This window comes from Rhea americana, unplaced genomic scaffold, assembly GCF_003343005.1.
Source record: "Rhea americana isolate MKP2758 unplaced genomic scaffold, rheAme1 scaffold_9, whole genome shotgun sequence".
Taxonomy (NCBI): Eukaryota; Metazoa; Chordata; class Aves; order Rheiformes; family Rheidae; genus Rhea; species Rhea americana.
Window position 1 is genome coordinate 3,989,031 of NW_028187088.1, and position 20,499 is coordinate 4,009,529.

Consider the following 20,499-nt stretch of genomic DNA (forward strand, 5'->3'; position numbering starts at 1 on the left):
TTTTTTCCCTCCCCCTTTCATACCAAACGCGGTACGGTATGCTAACGCCGCGTGTGACAGTTTAATCAAACCCATTTGTTACAACAAAGCTAAGAGACCGCTGGGATTATAGGATTACGGGCAGAGTTAGGGGAACATGTGGCTTTTGCCATTGGCCGGGGCTGGGCACGGCGCGGCCCCGCCGCCCGCGGCCGCACAATAGCCGGGTTGCGGCGCGCCGCRCTCCGCTCCCGCTCCGCGGCGCGCCGCGGGGGCACTTGCTACTTTTGCTGGGATCCGGTGCTTTCAGGGAGCCGGAGCTAGCCAGGCACCCGTAAATCAACTCATGCAGAAAAAGGAGAAAAGTTTCGGTAAGGTCGCAGTCTCCCTTTTTTCTTTTTCTTTTTATTTTCCTTGGTTCGCACTGAGCAAAACCCGTACCTTAAAGTAGCGTTTAGGGAAAGAAGCTTGTTTCTCTTTCCTCTTCAATACTGAATACGTAGCGAGCAGGTCTGTGTGTGTGTGTGCGCATGTTGCTCTGAGAGACCCCAAAGATTGCTTCCTAGGACAGCTTTGTAGGACTGCTGTTCAAACCAATTAATCTTGCGAGGTGCAACAAATATTGCTACATTCTTTTCCGCTACCTCCCTCTCCCCTCTTCTCCCCATCGCCTCATCCCCGTGATGCTTGAAAAGGAATTAGCACAAAAGGCCTGAGCGTCCAACTCCAAAAGGGATTCTTTGTTGTTGTAGAGTGTATGTTTCTTATTTATTTTTTTTATTTTGCATGTGAGCTGCATCAAAATTGAACTCAGTCTTGCAAATCTCTTGTTGGCCTTTGCCAAGCACTAGCACTTTGCTGCCATGGTAACTGTAATTAAACTGATAAGAGTGGAAAAATGTCAGTATCTCTGAGCCTTGCAGCTGCATTGGAGAAAAAGGGAATCAAATTGGTTCCCAGCACCACTGCTCTAAAAAAGGAGGGAGGGAGTGGGGGGCGAAGGGGGGGCACGACAGGGATAGGAACATAGCTAAGCAGCTCCAGTCCCTGAGATCTGGGTACATCTATTTGCTGTGTTGTCCCTTAGGGGGCTACAGCCTGCAGGGATGCTCTGGGCCAGTGAACAGAGAGAAACAAGCTTTTAGGCCCAATCTAGCTTTCAAAAAGAGAAGGGGAAAGAAGAAGAGAAATCTTTTGTTTGGTGTCTCTTGGCAATCGACTAGCCATGTTGGCCAAATTCTTTTAATCTGTATCACTGCTCCCAGCTGTGGGACTGCACCCCCCCCTTTTTAAAAAAAAAAAAAAAAAAAAAAAAAAAAAAAACTCTTCCTTCTTTTCCCTTCCCAAAAGAAAAGGGGGGGAAAATCAGATTCCTCTGTAGAAGGGGCAGGAGGTGAAGTTTAGTTATTTACTATGGGGAAAATTTAACTCAAAAGTATACAAGRGAGTCTATATTCAGAGTCCTAAAAATCTTACTTTTTTTTTCTTTTTTTATTTAAATACCCTGAGTGTTATGGAGTTGCGGTTACTTTGTTGTGTTAACTACAGAAGCTGAGACTGTGCGGATGAATGGCACAGAACAAGAGAGCATAATGGAGGCAATCAACCGTTAGGCTGGTTCACAATGCAATCCAGGCAATTAAAAGCTCACCAGAGTTTAAATGAAATGGTTCTACTTATTTCTGCGCACCACACTGCACAGGCTATTATTTATGTCTCTTTTTTTTTAATTATGATTTCCCTTAAACTGTCAAATAACTCAGAATAGCAGGGTCTCGGAGGCAATAAGAATTTTCCACAGAACAATTTACATGCCAATCTAAAACTAGTTACGACTCCTGATGTGCTACATGCAAGTTCTGAAATGTTTCTTAGCTTCTAAAACCTTAACTCTTTTCTAAAGTCTGTCTGTATTGTCCGGCATAATTGGAATGCTGAATGCTTTTAGGGTGAAGCTACAAAGTGGGAAAGCATCTGAAAAGTATTCTTTTTATCTTCTACTGGATCTCTAACTCTCTTGTTGAGTGCACATTTCTGTCAGTTTGCTGTGTTCTAGAGATCAGTACACTGATACCTAATTTTCTCCAAACTGATACTTATTTTTTTTTTAAAGCAGAGGCAAGTTTTCCCGTTTCTTGAAGTGCATCTTACTGTCCTTGGTAGGAACTATGTACATGCCTCAGCGAGGGGCCTCAGTTTTAAAATGATCTACTGCATGATAATATCCACCTTTTCGATCCCTAATGTGTCTTTCAAAGACTGTTTCAACTACGAACCACTGTTCTGAAGGTCTTGTGCAGCACCTAGCACAGTCAGGGACCAATCCTGGTCACAGACACTACTGCATCACTGACAAAATGTAATTCCRTTATGCCAGATCCCTATTCTCCTGCATTTTGAGAAGGGTGATAATTAGAGGGAAATGTTTTCCTCTTTTTTTTCTTTTTTTTCTTTTTTTGTCTGTCTTCTGGAGGCTAATTTAGCCTCCTTCTTGCAGTCTTTCCTCTTTATCTCAAACCTCATAGTTACAAACTGATTGACAGCGTTTCATCATGCAGCAGCGATAACAACAAGGGATGGGAGTTGGTTGTATTGCACAACTTATCCAGGGTGACCGAGAGAAACCCAAAACTCTCCAACTGAGGATATGAAGATCCCCCTTCAGCAATCCTAAAGGTGGTGGGTGRTGACTAAGAAGTCTTATTCCTAACRYGGCTCTGCAGYGTGGGCAGCRTCTTAGGGATGGGGTGAGGGGTTGAAGGGAGGGAACAGAGGAGAGAGGCTAGAGGAAGCCCTTGAGGACGGAGTGGGGTGAARTGAGAAGGGTTCGTGTGACAGTGACGGACTAGGCTCAGGAATTGCTCTGCTCTGAGAGCAGCCCTGCTCCGTGATGCAGAGCAGGGGTAGGACTCCGCAGGGCTGGAGGAAAAGCTGGGTTTGATTTTTCACAGCCGGCGCGTAGCCGTGTGGTTTTTTTGGAAGTGCTCCACGAGCGCTGCCTTCACGGGGGAAGAGGGGAGGAGGGCGGCCAGGCGGCAGTGCTCCGCACCGCTTCCTGGTGTTTCAGCGGCAAGCAGTTTGGATGGTTTTGTGGGTGCTGTCAGCCTCTGAAAGGGTCCTTCCTGTGTCCTGAGGAGTAAACGAGTACTCGGACCGCAGCCTCCGAGCAGCTGGCTAACAGGGAGCTGCAGGTATTCTTATTGCCAAATTAAGAGAGAGCTAAAAATACACAAGCGCTTATGTGGAAAGTGTAGCTGCGCTGGAGACCTTATGGGAACATTAAAAGGAAGAGAGATGGTCTGAGAGCTGATCCGCATTAAGGTGGATCGTACTACACTGGAAAAAGTGATCAAGTATTCTGCCGTCAAAATTAAGTGATTTAATCCGGGGCATGAAAAGAAAAGGGCACGTGCAAAGAATTTGGAGATAAGTAAAACACTTCTTGGAGCACTGTTTTGTGCTTTGTTGTGTTTAGATCCATTTTATATTTCAAAAAATAAGTGCAACTTTTCTTTTTATAATGAAACAGCAGTTTTGTAGATTTTTTTTTTTTTATTAAAATAGAGGTAGCCTGACTACAAGTAAAATGAGAAAGGATCTGAAGAGCAAAACACTCCTTCCCTCCAAAAGCTGCTGCAAACAGAATCCCTAATCTGAAGATACTGCCAAGGGGATGTCAGACCCACCTTCTCGCTCAGCCTCAGGAAAACAGATGCGAAGGGTTGTTAACACTGCGTCCGTGGGGAGCCTGTCCCTTTCCACTTGTCTCGACAAGGAGGGTGTGGAAGCAGGGGACAGGCTAACCGCCTCAGCAGCGCCTTGTCCGCTTTCTTGCCGTAGCAAACRTTTCGAAAGTGGTGCAGGGGTATCCGTGAGACTGCGCAAGCCGTTGGGGTTTAGGGGTAATAAGACAACCTCGWGTTTGCATCGTGTACTTCAGGAGTTGTCAGGCTTGGCTGTTGCCATTTGGTCAGATATTTGCTTAATTTAGCCTTGTTTCTGTTGYACCTTGTTCACTTTGGAAGGCGCAGGGCAGCAGATCTGCCTGGATCAGAGACTGTCGGCCTCCGTTTTCTAACCCAGTTCCTTATCAGGTGCTGAAATTTTTACATTGAGGTGTTTTTTCCTTTTTTTTTATTTTTTTCCTTTTTTTTTAAGCCCCTAACTTTGTTAGCTCCTAGTTTATCCTGGACTCCCTCAAGCTAAAGATTAAAGCCCTAAAACAGTCCTGCATGCTTCTGAACTTTTTTTTTTAAACCGAGTTCCAAGAAGTTGATATAAACTGCAGTTTGTTTTATATGTTTATGCTCTCTATGTGGCCAAAGAGAGGACTGGGGATAAGAATGTTGGCGCTTAACGGATATTTATACTTCTGTTTTATGCAACTTTTAAGATTTTTCTACTGTGTGAAGTTGTAAGAGATGCAGCAGGCCTTTCCCTTACAATCAGTTTTAGGTTCTTTACCGCAAATCTCTGATTGCTTTTAGTCACTTATTCATGGCCGTATTAACATGCTGTTTTTATGTACGCGCCCTGGGTTTTGGGGGAGTCAGTTGGCGATTAAAAATGTTCCAGAGGCTCAGCCATGGTCTTACGGTACTTAGGATGAGATGTGCGTTCATTCCTAGACCTGCCGTGGACTTTGCGGGGAGCCCCGCGCGAGTTGCTGGATCTCAACCTGCTGTCCGTGAACAAGAAACGGGTCCCACCTGTGGGCGGTGTGGGAGCTATGAGAGTAACGCTGAGCGAGGAGTGGTGGAAAGGCAGCAACGCCGCTCRTATGCTGACAGATGGAAAAATAGAAGCCTAACGCGGTTTTGTTGTGAGCTGCCGGCGCTGCGCAGTAGTAACACCGTGGTAGTGCCACTAGGAGACCTCTGTCTCTGTAACTCAACTGTTAATTTAGCAGATGAGTAGATTGCTCCAAAATGCATAGCAGTGCATTGCAAATGGGGGAGCAGGGCTGTCGTAATGCTATGTCACGATAAGAATTACTTTTGCTAACTCGGTGACCATCGAACTTCACAGGTGCCATTCGGGAGCTGAGCTTGGTAACCCTGAAAATCTGTGACGGGCTCCAGAGTCAGCACAGACCACGCAAATCCCAAGTGCTCTACGTACTCGTACGCTTGCAGATCCCCTGGAAGTCTCAGCTGGCGTAGTGTTTAGCCTCTTGTCTTCGTAGCGCTGATATCCATAAAGAACACTATGCCATTGCTTCAAAGATTACACTCGTTTTCCTGTTTTCCTTATGAGAGCTCTTTTTTGAAAAACAAAACAAAGCAGAAAAACCCTTCATGTTCTCGCTACCTGAGACTGCCTTTCTGTAGTGGTGTGTTACAGCACCAACTGAGATCTGCTGATAAAAGCTGGGACTGTAAAGCTTTCCTAACAGTAGGTAGTAGAGCATTCTTGATGAGGAGCTCTTGAATTTGCTTTTCTTTGTTACAAGACTCTGTCTGACCTTTCCCAGTCTCTGCGTAAGAGCTGGGCGCCATTCACTAAATTTGGGGGTAGAATATTCTTGTTAACAAAGGCATTCATTTTCCAGTCTTGAAAAATTCTCATTGTAATGTTAAGATGCACTGTAATGAGTAGCTTTAAAAAAAAAAAGAGAGAGAAAAAGAAAAGTTTGATCCCTGATTGGCTTAAAACAGTGAGATAACCTAATAATCAAACTGTGTGTTGATTCTCTCTTTTTCCGATGCCTCTCTGATGTACAAGAAAGCATCTGCAGGGCTATGATTTTGCTTCTAAAAAATGACTTTCTGAAGATTGGTCTAAGTGTAATGGGATAACAGTTCATGAGATTAACTAAGAGAGATCAGTCTGTAAGCGCTTTGGAGCAGTGACCTATTCTCCCCCTGTACTGTAAAACTGAGTGCAGTCGACTTTCGTATGGATCTTTGGCAGCTGGCTGCAGTGCTCAGTGTATAGTCGTGCTCTCCCAACTGTGCTCCGCTTTCACCACAGTCTAAATGGTTATTTAAATGCTATCTGCCACTACATCAGAAGGTGAATGCACATAAGTGATGCCCCYGTACTCTTTGCTCTGAACTATTTGTTGGCTAAGTTTGAGATTAAAAAGTGTGAGATGGTGTGTGTGTGTTTGTTTTGGGGTTTTTTTTTTTTGTATGTATGGGGTGGTGATAAACTAATAAGTATCTGACCATGTGCAGATTATTTGAAATCAGATTTTTCAGATGGTCCTTAGACTTAAGGTCTGAAGATGCTGGTACTGAAGTCTCTGGAAATGTGATTACTTCATTCATGTGCGTTACAGGAACTGCAATATTAAACAGTTAAACAACCTTTCCATCCTCCCTCTCCCCCCAAGGTCATGTCAAACCTCCCTGAAAGTCTAGCCCGGAGCCTCTATTAGCTTCARTCTTTCCATCTCTAGTATTTGGAGTGCTTTTGCATACTATAARCATGTAAATAGGTCCAAATATGTAAGTTTAGCTATGCTTGCTATCACAGATACTGTTTAAAMCATTGCTTGTTAGACATTAGATGCACTGGGCAAAAATGGACAACTTTTTAGCTGAACTGTTTGTGTTGATTTATATTTTAATTCTTCTAATCATATTTCTTTTCAGCAAAGAGACMAGGTAAATGAAGTATTTAAGAGAAGCTGTAGAACTTAAACCAGTGGATGTTTCAGCTCTCAAATTTATCTTAATAATGTTTTCAGCTTGCTGCGGACTGTTTAGATTATTTCGCTTTATCTACATGATTGCCTTTTTAATGAACTGGGTGTGTATGGGAGTGGAGAGATGAAGACAGAAAAGAGACCGTCTTGGGGGGACTGTCTGTTTTTCACTCCTCTCTTGTCTCCTTATATTGCAGGTATACAAATGCTCTCAGTCCAGCCAGACACCAAGCCGAAAGGTTGTGCTGGCTGCAACCGTAAGATTAAAGACCGGTATCTTCTAAAGGCCCTGGACAAATACTGGCATGAAGACTGCCTGAAATGTGCCTGCTGTGACTGTCGTTTGGGGGAGGTGGGCTCTACTTTGTACACCAAAGCCAACCTTATCCTTTGTCGCAGAGACTACCTGAGGTAGGATACSACCTTCTTGCCTTCACTGACAAACTTTGCGATTCTGCGCAGTCTTTGATCGGGAGCGTGGCGTAAGCGATGCTCAATAAGACAAAGTGTTACATTTGGAGCATAGAAAAACAAATGCTGCAGTATAGAGATAAAACTAAAATCCACAGGTCATTTTCTATGTACTGAATCAGAAAACGCACGCAACCAGATCTCACGCGCAGCTGCCAGTTTTCCTAATTCTAATGCCAAGGTCTCCTTTTCAGAGAAGAGGAGGAAGAGAATAGAAGAAACTGGATGTTTCTCGCAGCCCCGCATTTCCAGGGATCTGATCCCCTTTTAAACGCAATGCGGTGTTCGGTCGTAGTGGCCTAAAACAGAAGGGCTGTCTGTCATCTTTGAACAGCAAAGCAAGTGTAGGGTTTGAGCTCTGAGGAGGACGTCACTCTTYTTAGTTTATGCATTTTTGTCCTCTTAGTTTGCCAGAAGAATTTCATTTATAGTGGTGGTAGCTTTTATGAATGTTGTCATTCTTCTATTAGAAGCTGGATTAAGATTACCAACATGTTTTCCCCCATGTTAAATAACTTTGTAGATAATAGCTTTAAATTCACTTCGGTCTTGATGTAGCTTGGTGACCTGGGTGGGATGCTTTGTAACCTGTTGCTGCTTTTCAGAGGTAACAAGTTATCACCTGTTTTTCTACCTTCTTGTTTGCTTGTGGACCTGCATTCTTAAGAATATTTGAAGTTTAACTTGCAGCAAAATACTACTAAGCAGTACTAAGCTAGTTTATCTGCAGWGTATGTGTGAATAAATAGGGCTACTTGCAGAAGATAAGTTTTAATCTGGAAAGTTTAGTCTCCCTAGGCTCTCAACAGTAAATAGAGAGAGAAAGAGGCTCCTTTGGGGTGATTCAGAGCACTTATTTCCTATAGGAGCACCTCTCTTCCATTCCCTATAGAGGAGGCCTAATGARACTAGCTGCCTTAGGCTAGCATGAACTTCTGGGAATATTTCCCCTGCCCTTGTAGTGAAGTATTCCTTTTAAAGGGACATTCAAGTCATTAATACATCAGGGAAAAATTAAAGCTATTCCTGAATGTTTTAACTTACAAGTTCAGTTTTAGTGCAGGTACCAATGTATAAGGCTTCTGTACACTGAGCCATTTGGGTAGACTGGAACAGAAATTAAGATCAAAGTGTTAATAGTTTTTTGGTACTCTGGCTGTCTGTATTACGACTGTTTTTTTTTTTTTCCTTTTTTTTTCTAGAGTGGAACGAGAACAACAAAAAATCTGTGCACCTGTTTTATACTTCTGCTGAGCTGGGTGTTCAGATCTGCAAGGCAGTTCAGGGTTCTTCAGACATGGTCTTGGAGTACTTAGTGGTGAAAGTGCTCTGTTACAGTTTAAAGCTCTGTAAAAGGAACACAAGAGAGTACTGGAATTGAGCAAAGAGTATGCACCTTAAAGTTGCTGCATTAAGGCTGCCAGAGAAGTAGCTAAGAACCTTATTTTTAAAAACCAAGGGGAAATGTTTGAAACAATGAGTGGAAGGGACTTATTGTACAGGAACACGTCACTTGCAATCGATCTTACAACAGCTCTGTAAACATACACATGCTTTAACAGCTTCTGGGAGAGGGTAAGGCTTTTCCTAATTTTTCAAGCCTGTTTTAAGAATCCTTTTTCTTACGAATGACTGCAATGAGTGAATGAACTCTGCTGTGGCAGTTTTATCTGAGCCCTAAATTTTTGGGGGGCTTGGAACTTGTTGAATCTTGCAAGTACTAGTGCAACAGAGCAATGTCTTAAAATCAAGAGCAAAAGTGATGTAGCAATAAGGATATAAGCAAAGTATTTCCCCACATGTGCATGCAYCCACATCCCATTGCTGTTTGGCCCTTGAATGTCTAGAAGGAGTAAATATTTTGCTAACCAATGTTTAAAACTCTAAGTAATGCACAGAAAAGARACCATTTTTACCCAATGGTTTTAACCCATGACCTTATTCAAAACCAATGTTTAGTTCATATGCAATATTTGGACCAGTGAAAACTAATTAGCACAGATGAAAAATCCTGTAATCGTGTTTAAGATATTTCTGATTTGTCTCTAGATTTATCAAGTCTTAATGAAGCTATTTAGTCATGAGCCTTTTTTAGTGATTCTTGTGAGTGCATAGATTTAAACTTGGTATTTACACTAAACTTCAAACTGATGCACTTAAGGTAATTGCAGATAGTCATTTGCCTCATTGCGTCTTATCTACTTAGTTATGCAGTGAACCTATAAAAGTGATCTTTTTAATGCTAATGTAGAAACTAGTTAAATGTTCTCTAGCTTTGTAGTCAAATAAGCTTTCATATTTAGCAACCTACTTGACATGAATTTAAAGAACAAATTACTTTGTACTAATGATCAGATTAGGGTTCGATTACAGTTTCAAACTGTCCCCTTATTTTATTTATTTTTTTTCTTTTTAACCATAAAGGGAATCTTTGCATGGAAAACTGTTCAAGCTTCCTATTAATTTATGTGGTGCCCTCTAGAGGATATGTGGCTTGTATGATACTATAAAGAGTAAAATTGCTTATTAACTTGTCTCTCCATGTTCATTATGTCTTTCAATAAGACAGCCATACTACAGACTCTATAAGCAATAATGCAGCTACTTTGTGTGCTTTAACGTTCATGGTTAGATTCACAAACTGCGTGCATGTGTCTCTGGCTATTTGCAAAGATACTGGAAGTATCTCTCGCTTAGAAACGCCTGCCAAAAACCCTAATYCCCGATGCACACTCGTGTTCTGCCTTTCAGCCCCAAGGTACCCTCTGAGGGTATCTCGGAGGCTGAGATGCTTTGACRAGCTCTTTAGACATATCTCGTACCTTTAGAACGTCAAAACTTCCTTGGCTTTAGCTGTCCGCTTTGGTAAAATTAGGGAATTTTACTCTGTTAAAGCCCTTTTGCTTGGAGGAGGGGGCAGAAGTCTTGAACGAGGGAATGAGCTTGGGAGACGTCCTGGGTGCGCGAGACAAGGCTTCAGCCTGTAGCTCGACTCCCGTGAGTCAGGCGAGGGGTTTCGGAGGTGGCATGCGGCACGGAGGGTATGAGGGTGGCCACGGCAGGCATGAACTCCGTTTTGTTAACGAGGATGAGAACTGACTTGAGTAAAGAAAGGACTCGATGTTAGAAATAGCATACTTGGTGAAAATGATATGCAGAGTATAATTCCCCTGCAGGCTTCTGTCTCCTGCTTATACACTCCTGGGTTAAAAAGTGAAGACTTAATTTGAGGAACTTAGGTTTATGCCAATATTTCAAGTCTGTTTTCTCATATATTTCACTTACTGTAGTGGGGTTTTTTGTTCTTTTTCCTTTTTTCCTCCAGAGCTGTGGGATGACATCTTAATGTATCAACTTCTCCCAGTCTGTCCTCCGTGCTGACTGGCAATATATGCATGTACAAGCACAACGTTCCCTTTGAAATCTGCCATGAGGGCYAGTAATGACCAGCTGACCCAAGCGCTGTTAACATTATCAAACTGGTTGTTAACTGGAAGGTTGTTACTTATCTAAACCTCAGGTACGAGCTAGATGAAGCAAGCTTTGGTTACGCATTCTGGGCCGCTTCTGCCCCAAAATATGGGAAAACGGCCTCGCGCTCGTCTTCGGCGGGCGCCAGGGGACTTGCTCGCTGGTCCATCTGTGCGTCCGCCTCCTGCGAGGTTCCCCTGCCCCAGCTGCAGATATTTCTAGACGCACGGTAGTGCGTGCCGCACGTTTCAGATTAATATCTGGCCCCTAAAAGTGTAAAATGGAAGCCCTGCAATTACATGCAACTYGGTTGCATTAAATAATGAGCTTCCTTGGATGCAGTGAAAATATGAAAGTACAGCTGTGCTAAGCTAGTAGCAATGTAGGTCAATCACCCTTCTCACTTAGGTTTTTAACTACGCAAACCCTGCTGAGCGACCAATGACTACAAAGTGCTGTTTCATTCCTATTTAATTTTGGCAGCATTTTACTGAAGAGCAGGCATTCATGCAGCTAAATTATCTTCACCGTTCCTGGTTTTAACTCCAGCTCTRTGACACTAAATGTTGGAGTGCATATCTCTTAGTAAACACAAAGAGTATGGTTTCTGATTTTTATTTATTTATTTATTTTTCAAATCCATCTCTTAACGTGGAAATTGAATTAGAACTTTTATTACTTTTTGCATAATTTCCCTGGCCAGGCAAACAGATCATAGGAAAAGGATTAACAAAACTAATATACTGGGGTGGGATTTGTGYCCTCAAACACATCTAGAAGTGTATTGGGGATGGGGGAGTGGAAATAGGACATAAAACTCTGCCCTCCCTCTCCCTCTCCCCCCCCCCCCAAGTTTGATAATGATTTGGCTTGTAAATGTACTGCGGACTTTAGAGGTATCACAGAACAGCTATGAAGATTAGACTGCTATTGCTTAAGGAAGAGGCAAATCATGGTTTTATTTCTTACTCCTTTGCTAGTGGGAAGACTTTGAGACAAATCAAGTTTTTTAAAATGCCTGTGTTGGACCAGATCTCGTAAATAATGAAAACTGACTACAGAAAGTAAAGTGTTCAACCATGAGCATCGTGAAGATGTTACCTCCGTAAAATATTTAGCTTGTGAAAGGGTGCAGGCTGAAAAGAGTTGAGCTGAGGAAGCAGCCTTTTCTTGTCCAACTGCTCTTGCTCTAAAGGCAATTATTATTTAAAAAAAGATTATGTAGGAATACTTAGAAATTCAAGGCAGACTTAAAATGTCTTGTTGTCTGGTACCGATTAGCAGATCCTGCTTCTCTCATGTAGTGGAAAGTGCACGTTAAATATTGCAGACAGCTAAGATACCGGCTCTTTTAAATGAGTGTGTAAGTACTCCAGATGGAAATTTTTCACGGGTAGTGGGATATAAGGTGTTTTCATAAATGACACCTCAGTATGCTTCTTGCCCGGCTTAATTAAACAAGGGTAGCTCTTTAAAGATTTAAGCATTTTGAGTTCTCAGGAATAGCAAGGTATTTACAGAAGTGAAGCTTAAGAGAGCTCAGCTTTCTTCATTAAAGCTTTGTAGGATTGAACCCTTATTTACATAAATACCCTTGTTGAAATGCATGGAAGTATTCATGGGAGTAAGGGTTTGCAGGGACAAGCCCTARAATATTTTAAAATATGCATATAAAAATGGTAGCTGTAATGGTCTGCTTGTTTTAGCATGATTGTGAGAAATGCATTTTCTCCTAAATGCACATTAATTGTATCATTTAGTATGTCTAAAAAAAARGGGGGGGGGGAGAAGCAATAACACTAACTCTTCCGCTGATTAGCAACAGTTTTAAAACCCTCGAAATACCTTGAAGGGATGAGGGTGTACTGCAAGCGGAGTAGAGCACATACACGCAGTTAGTCCACCAAACTTGCAAGTAATAACGCTTTTGATTTAGTTGCCCTTTGCCTAGTTTAGCCCGTTCTTATTTCAGTTCATCTATAATAGCTTCTAATAAGAAACGTTCAATTAAGCTGTTAAAATTGGTGTTTAAGTCATGTTGAAATGCTGTAAAACGTGTGTACTCAAGTYTGACGCTCTTCAGTAGTTCCATGTGTTTGCTAGTGTCTTCTGGTATTTTTCTTCAGAGCTGCCAAATTTTTAATAATTGTGTTATTTTTAGTGGCTTAAAATACACAGTTTAATTTCCAAGGATGTAAATGTTCCCTCTTATAAGGCTTCTTGAAAACCAGACACTTCTTGTGTGTTGTCAAAATACCTCATTAATCTCCTGGAAATGTTCAAAGAATTTCAGGAGACTTTTCAGATGAAAGTACAGTGCATCTTAAAACCCATCCTACAGCTCCTCATTACCTTACTGTAGTACAATGTGTTTTGATGGAGAATTGTTTTACTACGAAGATTTTTCTCAATTTATAGTAGCTCAATAAACCTTAATAAACGTAATGATTTGGGGGACAACCTAGGTAAATCTGTAGTGCTGCAGGATGGGTTAACACTCCTGCTGAAAGAAATCAATTTTATAGGGCTGCTCTAAGTTTCTTTAACCTCTCTCAAAAATCCAACAGAAGTGAGCCAGTAATAAGTAAACTTTCTTGATTTCTTGCTGAATTTTCCTTCATAAGTGATTCTGACTACTGTTTTTATGTAATAAGTTTAAAATAATACCATATTAAAATGCTTTAGTTTAGGAGCTAATATTATTATTTACTTTATGATATATTTGTCATCCAAAGTTTAATCAGAAGCTTTCTGCTTTTTTGACCAGAAGCATGTGCAAAACAACRCATCCGTACATATACTGTAGTGGTAAAATATTTAGCTATTATTGCCTAGAATGGAGATGCTTTTTTAAAAAAGTTCTGACCTCTGCTTTATATCTGTTCTTAAACAAATTGATTTTTTTTTYCCCCAGTTTTCATTATTTGTTCTGTGGATGCTTTACCCAAAAGTGAGAAATAAAACTCTCTACTATGTGGTTCATTAAAAAAAAAAAAAAAAAAAAGAGTAACAAATCTTGTCTCATTGCATTTGCCCTATCCTTCAAGTATTTTAGATATATCATATAACATTTCTTGCTAATGTGAATGTTTTAATAATAGTAACAAGCATAGTACTGTCTTTTCAGGCAAAGGAGCTGAGCAAATTGAGAACTTCAAATACTGTTCACCGTGGAATACAAATTTCCTATAAAATTTTATAACAGATAATTGAAAACTGGCCAGCAAAAGGGCAATGTTGTTACAAGCCTTCCTGACTTCAGGATTTTTTTTTCTGTTTCCAATGAAGYTAAATATATTCGTGACAGATTTGGAAACCAAAATACACAGTATGTAATAGAMAAATAATTTCTAAATAAAATTGGTTTTGACTATTGCTGAACTTTGGAATGCTATAATTTGGAGTATACTTTATCAGATGCCATGTGCTTTAAAGGATGACTTTTCTCAGGGGATTCTTTATGAGGATGACAATGGAAGGCTTTTTAAGTAAATCTAAATAATAGTCACAAGCTTTTTTTTTCTTTTTTTCAATCTAAATATTCTTGAACTTTTTGTTTTTTTTTCAGACCCAGATGTCTGAAGCAAAAAATCTATGTTGTCAAAAAACTCTACAGATCTTAAAGTGAAATAGGTGTAAAACAATTTTAGTACTGCTGTTTTACTCCGTGCATATTCTAAATTTCATCAGCCTTTGGACACCTATTTCTTGAGTCTCATTCTGTGTGCTTGGCRTTTTCTAAGAAATCAGTAGGCTCATATTTTAAAAGAGAATAGGACCTTTAAAAAGAAATCTCTAGAATATGCTGCTTTTAAAGGTGTATGTAAGAGTGTACCTGAAAAAGGATGGATAGTATAGCTAGCTGTACCTTACTTTGGAGGAAAAAAATGTAATGGAGTGTAAATATGGCCAGAACTAACTAAATTTGAGATTTAAGAAACTACTGGTTCTGCATCTTTTCTAATAGAAAGTAGTCTTTTAAAAAAAGTTTTTTTAAAAAAGCATAGCATACATCAAAAATTCACGTAAGTATTGATGAATTTTGACAACTTAATGACGKGAGGAATATTTCAGCCAAAATTTTGTCGTGAACCATATAGTCCTTTCTGAATGTAACATGGCTTGCTAAAGTACCTTACAAGCTCTCCACGCTCATGTCTCTGTGCTCTATGTGAACCTGCTTGGTATTACACTTCTGCTTATATTTATGCAGAAATCATGGGGAAATTCTGCATCTGTATTATACAGATACTTGGATTGGAATATGATAGCAGTGATCCCGTCTCCTCTAAATCTGGTTGAGACGCACTTTAAATACGTGTTAGCAAGGAGGCATTTTCATATTTCCATAGCAATCAGTGGAGTTGGTTACAACCTGAAGTTGAGCATGCGCTAAAATGTCATGATGGCGCGAGGAGACAGCGTACGTAATACAGTCTATATTCCAGCCCCAAATGAGAGCTGCAGCTACTAAAGACTCAACAGTATTTAGCAGCTATGTTTTTCGAAACTTTTTTTTTTTCCTTTGAGACTCCAGTTATTAACTGCAAAATATTTTCACCTGGACTGGAGAGAGCCTGTTTATGTATTTTATAACAAAAAAAAAAAAAAAGCGCAAGGGAACTCTGCTAGCAGAAAATCACCGCTTTCATAACATAGAAAAGTACGCTCAGATCTGGATTCCTGTTCCGTGGGAARTTCTTATACAATATTCTTATATTGTTAGGCAACATTCTGCAATACTGCATTTTAAGCTTTTCAKCTTGCCTTTTGCATAAATGATAATGCCTTGTGTTGGCACAAAGTTGTAAAAGTGAGAATTGCACAACGTGCAAAGATAAAATCGCTTTTGCAGGGGGGGGTGGGGTGAGCAGAGCCGAGGAGATCAGGGATTTTATTGCATCTCTTATATATATATTTTTTGAAGAGGTGAGAATAAACACAGTCAAGTTATACGTTTGGATATGTTGCAACTGCTGATATATCGGACTAATTAGGAAGCCACTGCGTTACACCAGGTAACAAATGACACCTTGCCCCTGTCTCACTGCTTTCTGATTGCTCCTTTGTGGCTGAACCTTTGGACACGATGTGGAAGCGTTAGCACTTTTCCCTCCTGAAATTGGCTCAAACATGCAAAATGCTCCTGTGTCAAACTGCGTGTTTGTTCAAGGCCAATTTCCCAGCCATAAATATTAGCATGCGGGGTGTGGTGGGGAGGCCTCTGGTTTAACTTCAGTAATGATAATTGTTATTTTGTGACCCTGTACTGAACAGTGTTACCGTTCAGCCAGGGGACAAAGTAAAATATTTTATAATGTTATTTATTTGCAGCTACCTACAGACAAATAAACATTAGTTACAGAAGAGTTGGTGCTGATCCAGATTAAATAATTAAGCCTCCTTTGAAAACACCTGTTTAAAAAAAGTTATTGCTGATCAGCCTCTAAAAATTCCAGTAACAATCCCTGAGCTTGTTTTTTTTTTTTTTTTTTTTTTTTTTTTTTTTTTTTTTGGGGGGGGGGGTCTTTTAGATAAATTTAAATTTTTAGGAAGGGTTTCTAGGCAGTGATAACTTAAATGATTGGCAGGCTACGGATTAGGGATGGTAGTAACAGATGTAATAACTGAATTATTTTCCACAGAACTTGGGCATTATTTGAGGATTTGAGGTGTGCAGACTGGGGAGGAGGGGTTGAGGTAGGCTTTTATGTTTGTAGGGATGGGTTTTTTTCCAATGATTTTTTTTCTTTCTTTTCTTTTTCCCCCCCTCCCACCCCCAAGGAATCCTTGTAGACATAATCTGCCTTCCTTACACAAAGTGTCATGGAAGGCCGTCTCAATAAGGTGGTGTTCTCCGCTAGTTTTTGTTGGCTTCCTTATTTAATTTGTAATCTGATACATTTAAGAACACTTTATACTAAAACAACATTAACCCTAATCCTGCAAATATATACTACATGCTTGACTTGACGTACCCTGAATAATCCTATTGAAAGCCACAGGGCCTATTAATTTAGAAACATGCCTTAGTAAAGCCAAATATTTAAAATTGGAATGGCTTTGCCTACAAACCTATTCCGCGTTGCCATGGCCAAATTTTTAGCGTACTGTGTATCGCACAGCTGTTATCCCTGCTTGCTGGCGCTGCCCACCGCCGTTTCCCTGCAGGACAGTGAGCGGTGGCAGGTGGGACCGAGTCCGTCGAAGGGCTCTGGGACTTCGTGCCGGTCTCCATGTGTGGCGAGGTCTGGATGCATTTTTTTTTTTCTTTCTTTTTTTCTTCTTGCACTCCAAAATTGGGCTGTCAAATCTATTCGGTTTACTTAACAGTTTCAGAGGTCTACAAGGATGTTTCTTTTTTTTTGTTAAGAAAATGAAATTCCTGCATTTCTGTGCTGCGCAGAGATACATTATTAAAAAAAAAAAAAAAATCCAGGATGACATTGAGTACTTTTAACAGGCACCAGAAAGAAGAAACTTAAAATATGTTCCTTCTGTTGGGAATTTCACTTATTAGAACAACCTTAAAATCTACAGGAAATGCTGAAAAACGCCCCAGCAAATGTGCTGTTTTTAATGAGGCTCACTGTAGTCTGAAGGTAGCCAAGAGCGCTTCCCCCAGCACCTCCTTACCCAATTCAGTTGTAGCGCTGAGGGAACTGCTAGTGAAAAGARGCAGTGAACAAAAACAGAGAGGAACGACTACTTTGTGAGCCTTCCTCTCGCTGTGGGTGCTCTGTGCTTTCCTGAGGCCTTTTGATATGATCCCTGATATCCCAGTTACTTTCCATCTCCAGGTGCAGCACTGCAAGTGTCCTGCCCTATTCCCTTCCCCTGTTCCCTGCGCATCTTCTAAGTAGGTTCTCATCTGATAYGGGGGGAAAAGAAATTACTACGCGAAAGCACACTTAAAACCTGTGCAGCAGGTGGTACTGGCCATTACAGATTCAGCTATGGAACTGTTCAAAGGTCATCACAAAAAGTTAGACTTGCTATTAATCAGGTAGATTTGCTATCTTGGCAGACAAACTGTTTACTGGTCCAAGATGGTTTTTTTTTCTTGTGTCCTGTTGAATAAAGCAGTTTTTAATCAAATTTATTTTATATATATGCCTGATGTTATTTTAGCAGACCTAATTATTGTAATTATTTGTAGACAAATTATTGTAAGCATGTTTAGTTTCCCAGGAAATCTTCCCTTAGGGGAAAGATGYGTTTCTATCAGTTTAAGCCTGGAAATCACAATCCCCGCACAGCACCCACGATCCAAGCCTCTTGCCTCTGAAACTTTGAAGAACTATTTTCTGCACCCTTTGAGCAATGCTTCTTCAAATCTCTGAGCTCTAGCTGACCTCTTGTGGAAAACCAAAGCTAACTTAGTACTGGTGCGTTTGGTCGGTGGGGTGTTTGTTGTTGTTGTGCACGCTTGCAGAGCGCTGTATTAGCTTCCAGCAGTGCTGTGCTTTCCACGTTGGGTGGTGGCATTTGCTGATACGAGGAATAGTGCCAATATCACCAGCGTRTTTGCTGTCTGCCTCTTGGTTTGTCATGGGAAAAAAACGTATGCAGTAGTTGCTGCTAATACAGCCCCAGCTAAGTACTGCTCCTCGAGGGGACTGTTGCTGATGGGTGACGGAYGCGTTGCAAAGCTCTCGCTCTTGCCTCTGCTCCGCTGACGTGGAGCAGCAGCTCTGGTGGGCTGTGTCTGGCGGGCTCTGCAGCCCTTTCCCCTTCCTGCTGCGTGCGACGGGCAGGTGTCAATATGGCTCCAGTTCTACGTGAAGACGCTAGAAAAGCAAAAGTGTTAATGGCTGCATCCGTTTCTCTGCTTTCCCTGAAATTTCAGAAYGCTAAAGATGACAGAGAAGTGACGCTGGAGTAGGTGACTGTCCTTCCTCAGCAGCAATACTTATGAGGAATAATTAGTAAATCACAAGCTTAAAACTTGCCAAGAGAAAGCAACATTAGTTGTTGTTAGAGCATAGCTCTACTTCCTATCCCTACAGCTGAATGGAGTTGCCCAGACGGCTGCATCCRGGCTGATCGCTCTTCCACAGATTTGCAGTCATGCTGTCGGTTTTTCTTCCTCCTTGTGCTCAAGGGATTATCGTCAGCCTGGACAACTCCTGACTTCTTAGCTATTGGGAAAGGGCAACAGTGTGTGTGCTCCGAACTGAGTGGTTTTGCTGCAAGATTCATTCTGAAGATCCTCTGTCATTGTAGACGCGTGTGAATCAAGGGTGCCCACTGCATGCACGAGTTTGGTAAGGAAAAACCCCCTGTAGGGTGTAACACAACCATTCTCGGTGTTCTGCATCGTTGCTGTGATGATAGCCCCCCAAAAGTCCTATCTCAGTCTATTAGCTTCTTCATAATTAGCATATGAAAAGCATAACAGGTATTCATTAGACAGTAGATGAAAACAGCACTTGCAACAAGTTGCAAGATGGCCAGATTACGGCTGCAGCCATTTGGCTCTGCCCAATTTAACAGGTCAGCACCAAAAGGCAGACTGGGAAAAGCTTCGGGAAGTGGCTAAGGAATCAAGGCCTGAACATTAATAGTTTCTGTGTGTTGCTATATTTGTCTCAACGTAAATGATTTCTGATCACACCCATGATGTTTATATCAAATGTTTCTTCTCGTGGTCCTAACTACATTGAGCATGCTGTTTGTTGCTTCCATAATGCAATCTTTAAAGGTCAATCAAGTTAAAGAGTCAGACTGATGAGATTAGATATTATTTAATAAAAAAGAAAAAAAAAYATTCAGAGAGAGGTCTGAACATGTCTCCAGTATAATTCTGTCTGGTCTGCTAGAGGTTCCTGTGCCTTTTCCTGGAAACAGTGTGCGAACTGATTTACTTTAGCACCAAGTGGTTTTTTTGCATTCTCTGGTGATACCTCTATCTGCGTGTTCTTGGGGACAGATGAGGGAGTCTTCTGGGCGCAGGACAAAAATAAAATGACACATTTAAGTGCTTTTTTTTAATGCTCCTGGGAGATTTTACTATCTGAATTGTGTGCAGTGAGCAGGGATTTTTCATTTCATACATCATTCACGACTTGCTGCAGTGATTCCAAAAAGTCACACACGATGATTCCCTGCTTGCACCAAAGCACAGAATTTTAAGTTTGACTTTTAAAAATGRATGTCTGAGCTTTATTAAAACTTAACTCAAAATTTAGTGTGGGGGTACAGTGTTTACATTTCTGAGGATACTAGAGGATAAAATAGCAATGAGCGCATAAGGTCCAGAGTGTTTTCCTCTCTTGTTCTTCCATTACTACTGGCTTGATGCACAAGGAGGTTGAGCACATCTCTGGCTCTGTCTTCAGCCTACATACTAAAGTTTTTCTGGTAGCACTTGCTGAGGACTCTTTTGCATTAGGCTGTTGTATTGATACAAAGCTGTGAGTGGCATATGAAGTTTGCTTCTATTTATAAAATAAATGCACCCTCACATGCATTTTTTTAGGGATGGTCAACAACTTTTCTGAAGTTGTGAAGTGTCTTGGAAGATATATTGAAAGTAAGGGGTTTAAATCTTGTTTTATGAGTATTTTTAATCTGCTGTAGGAGCCTTTATAGCAAACATGATTCAATTTTAATAGTAAAAGCCAATCATTTGGGAGAGGATGTATTTTTCTGTTGGCATTGCCTACAGACACTATAGGCTTGCCTTCCATATCAGTCAGGAGAACAGAAATGGATGGATACACAAGACTCCGGGCAGATGGGCRAGCATCTTGTTTTAGAGAGTTACCTAGCACTTACTGCCGATGTGCCCATAGTGGGCTTTTTAGCTTCTTCTGTAGTCACAAGACAGCAAGCAACCGAATTTTACCTGGCAGTCTGTACAAATCTGTTGTATTAAAGACAGGATTGTTACTGATGTCTTTCTGTTGCATCCGTTAGATACA

The 20,499-nt window shown here is 41.0% G+C and overlaps 1 protein-coding gene across 2 annotated transcripts in view; it reads left to right on the top strand.

Annotated features, from left to right (window-relative positions):
• The window catches only part of LMO3 (LIM domain only 3), a 56,289-nt gene that overhangs the window by 1,214 nt on the left and 34,576 nt on the right, over positions 1 to 20,499 (top strand). Inside the window, exons 1-2 of one of the 2 annotated variants that reach the window (XM_085324035.1) lie at positions 164 to 350; positions 6,829 to 7,042. In XM_085324035.1, the coding sequence (XP_085180161.1) occupies positions 326 to 350; positions 6,829 to 7,042 (239 nt within the window). In that variant the 5' untranslated portion in view covers positions 164 to 325. Of the gene's footprint in view, positions 1 to 163; positions 351 to 6,828; positions 7,043 to 20,499 lie in introns of those variants that run through there. The other variant, XM_085324036.1, reaches the window with a different exon arrangement.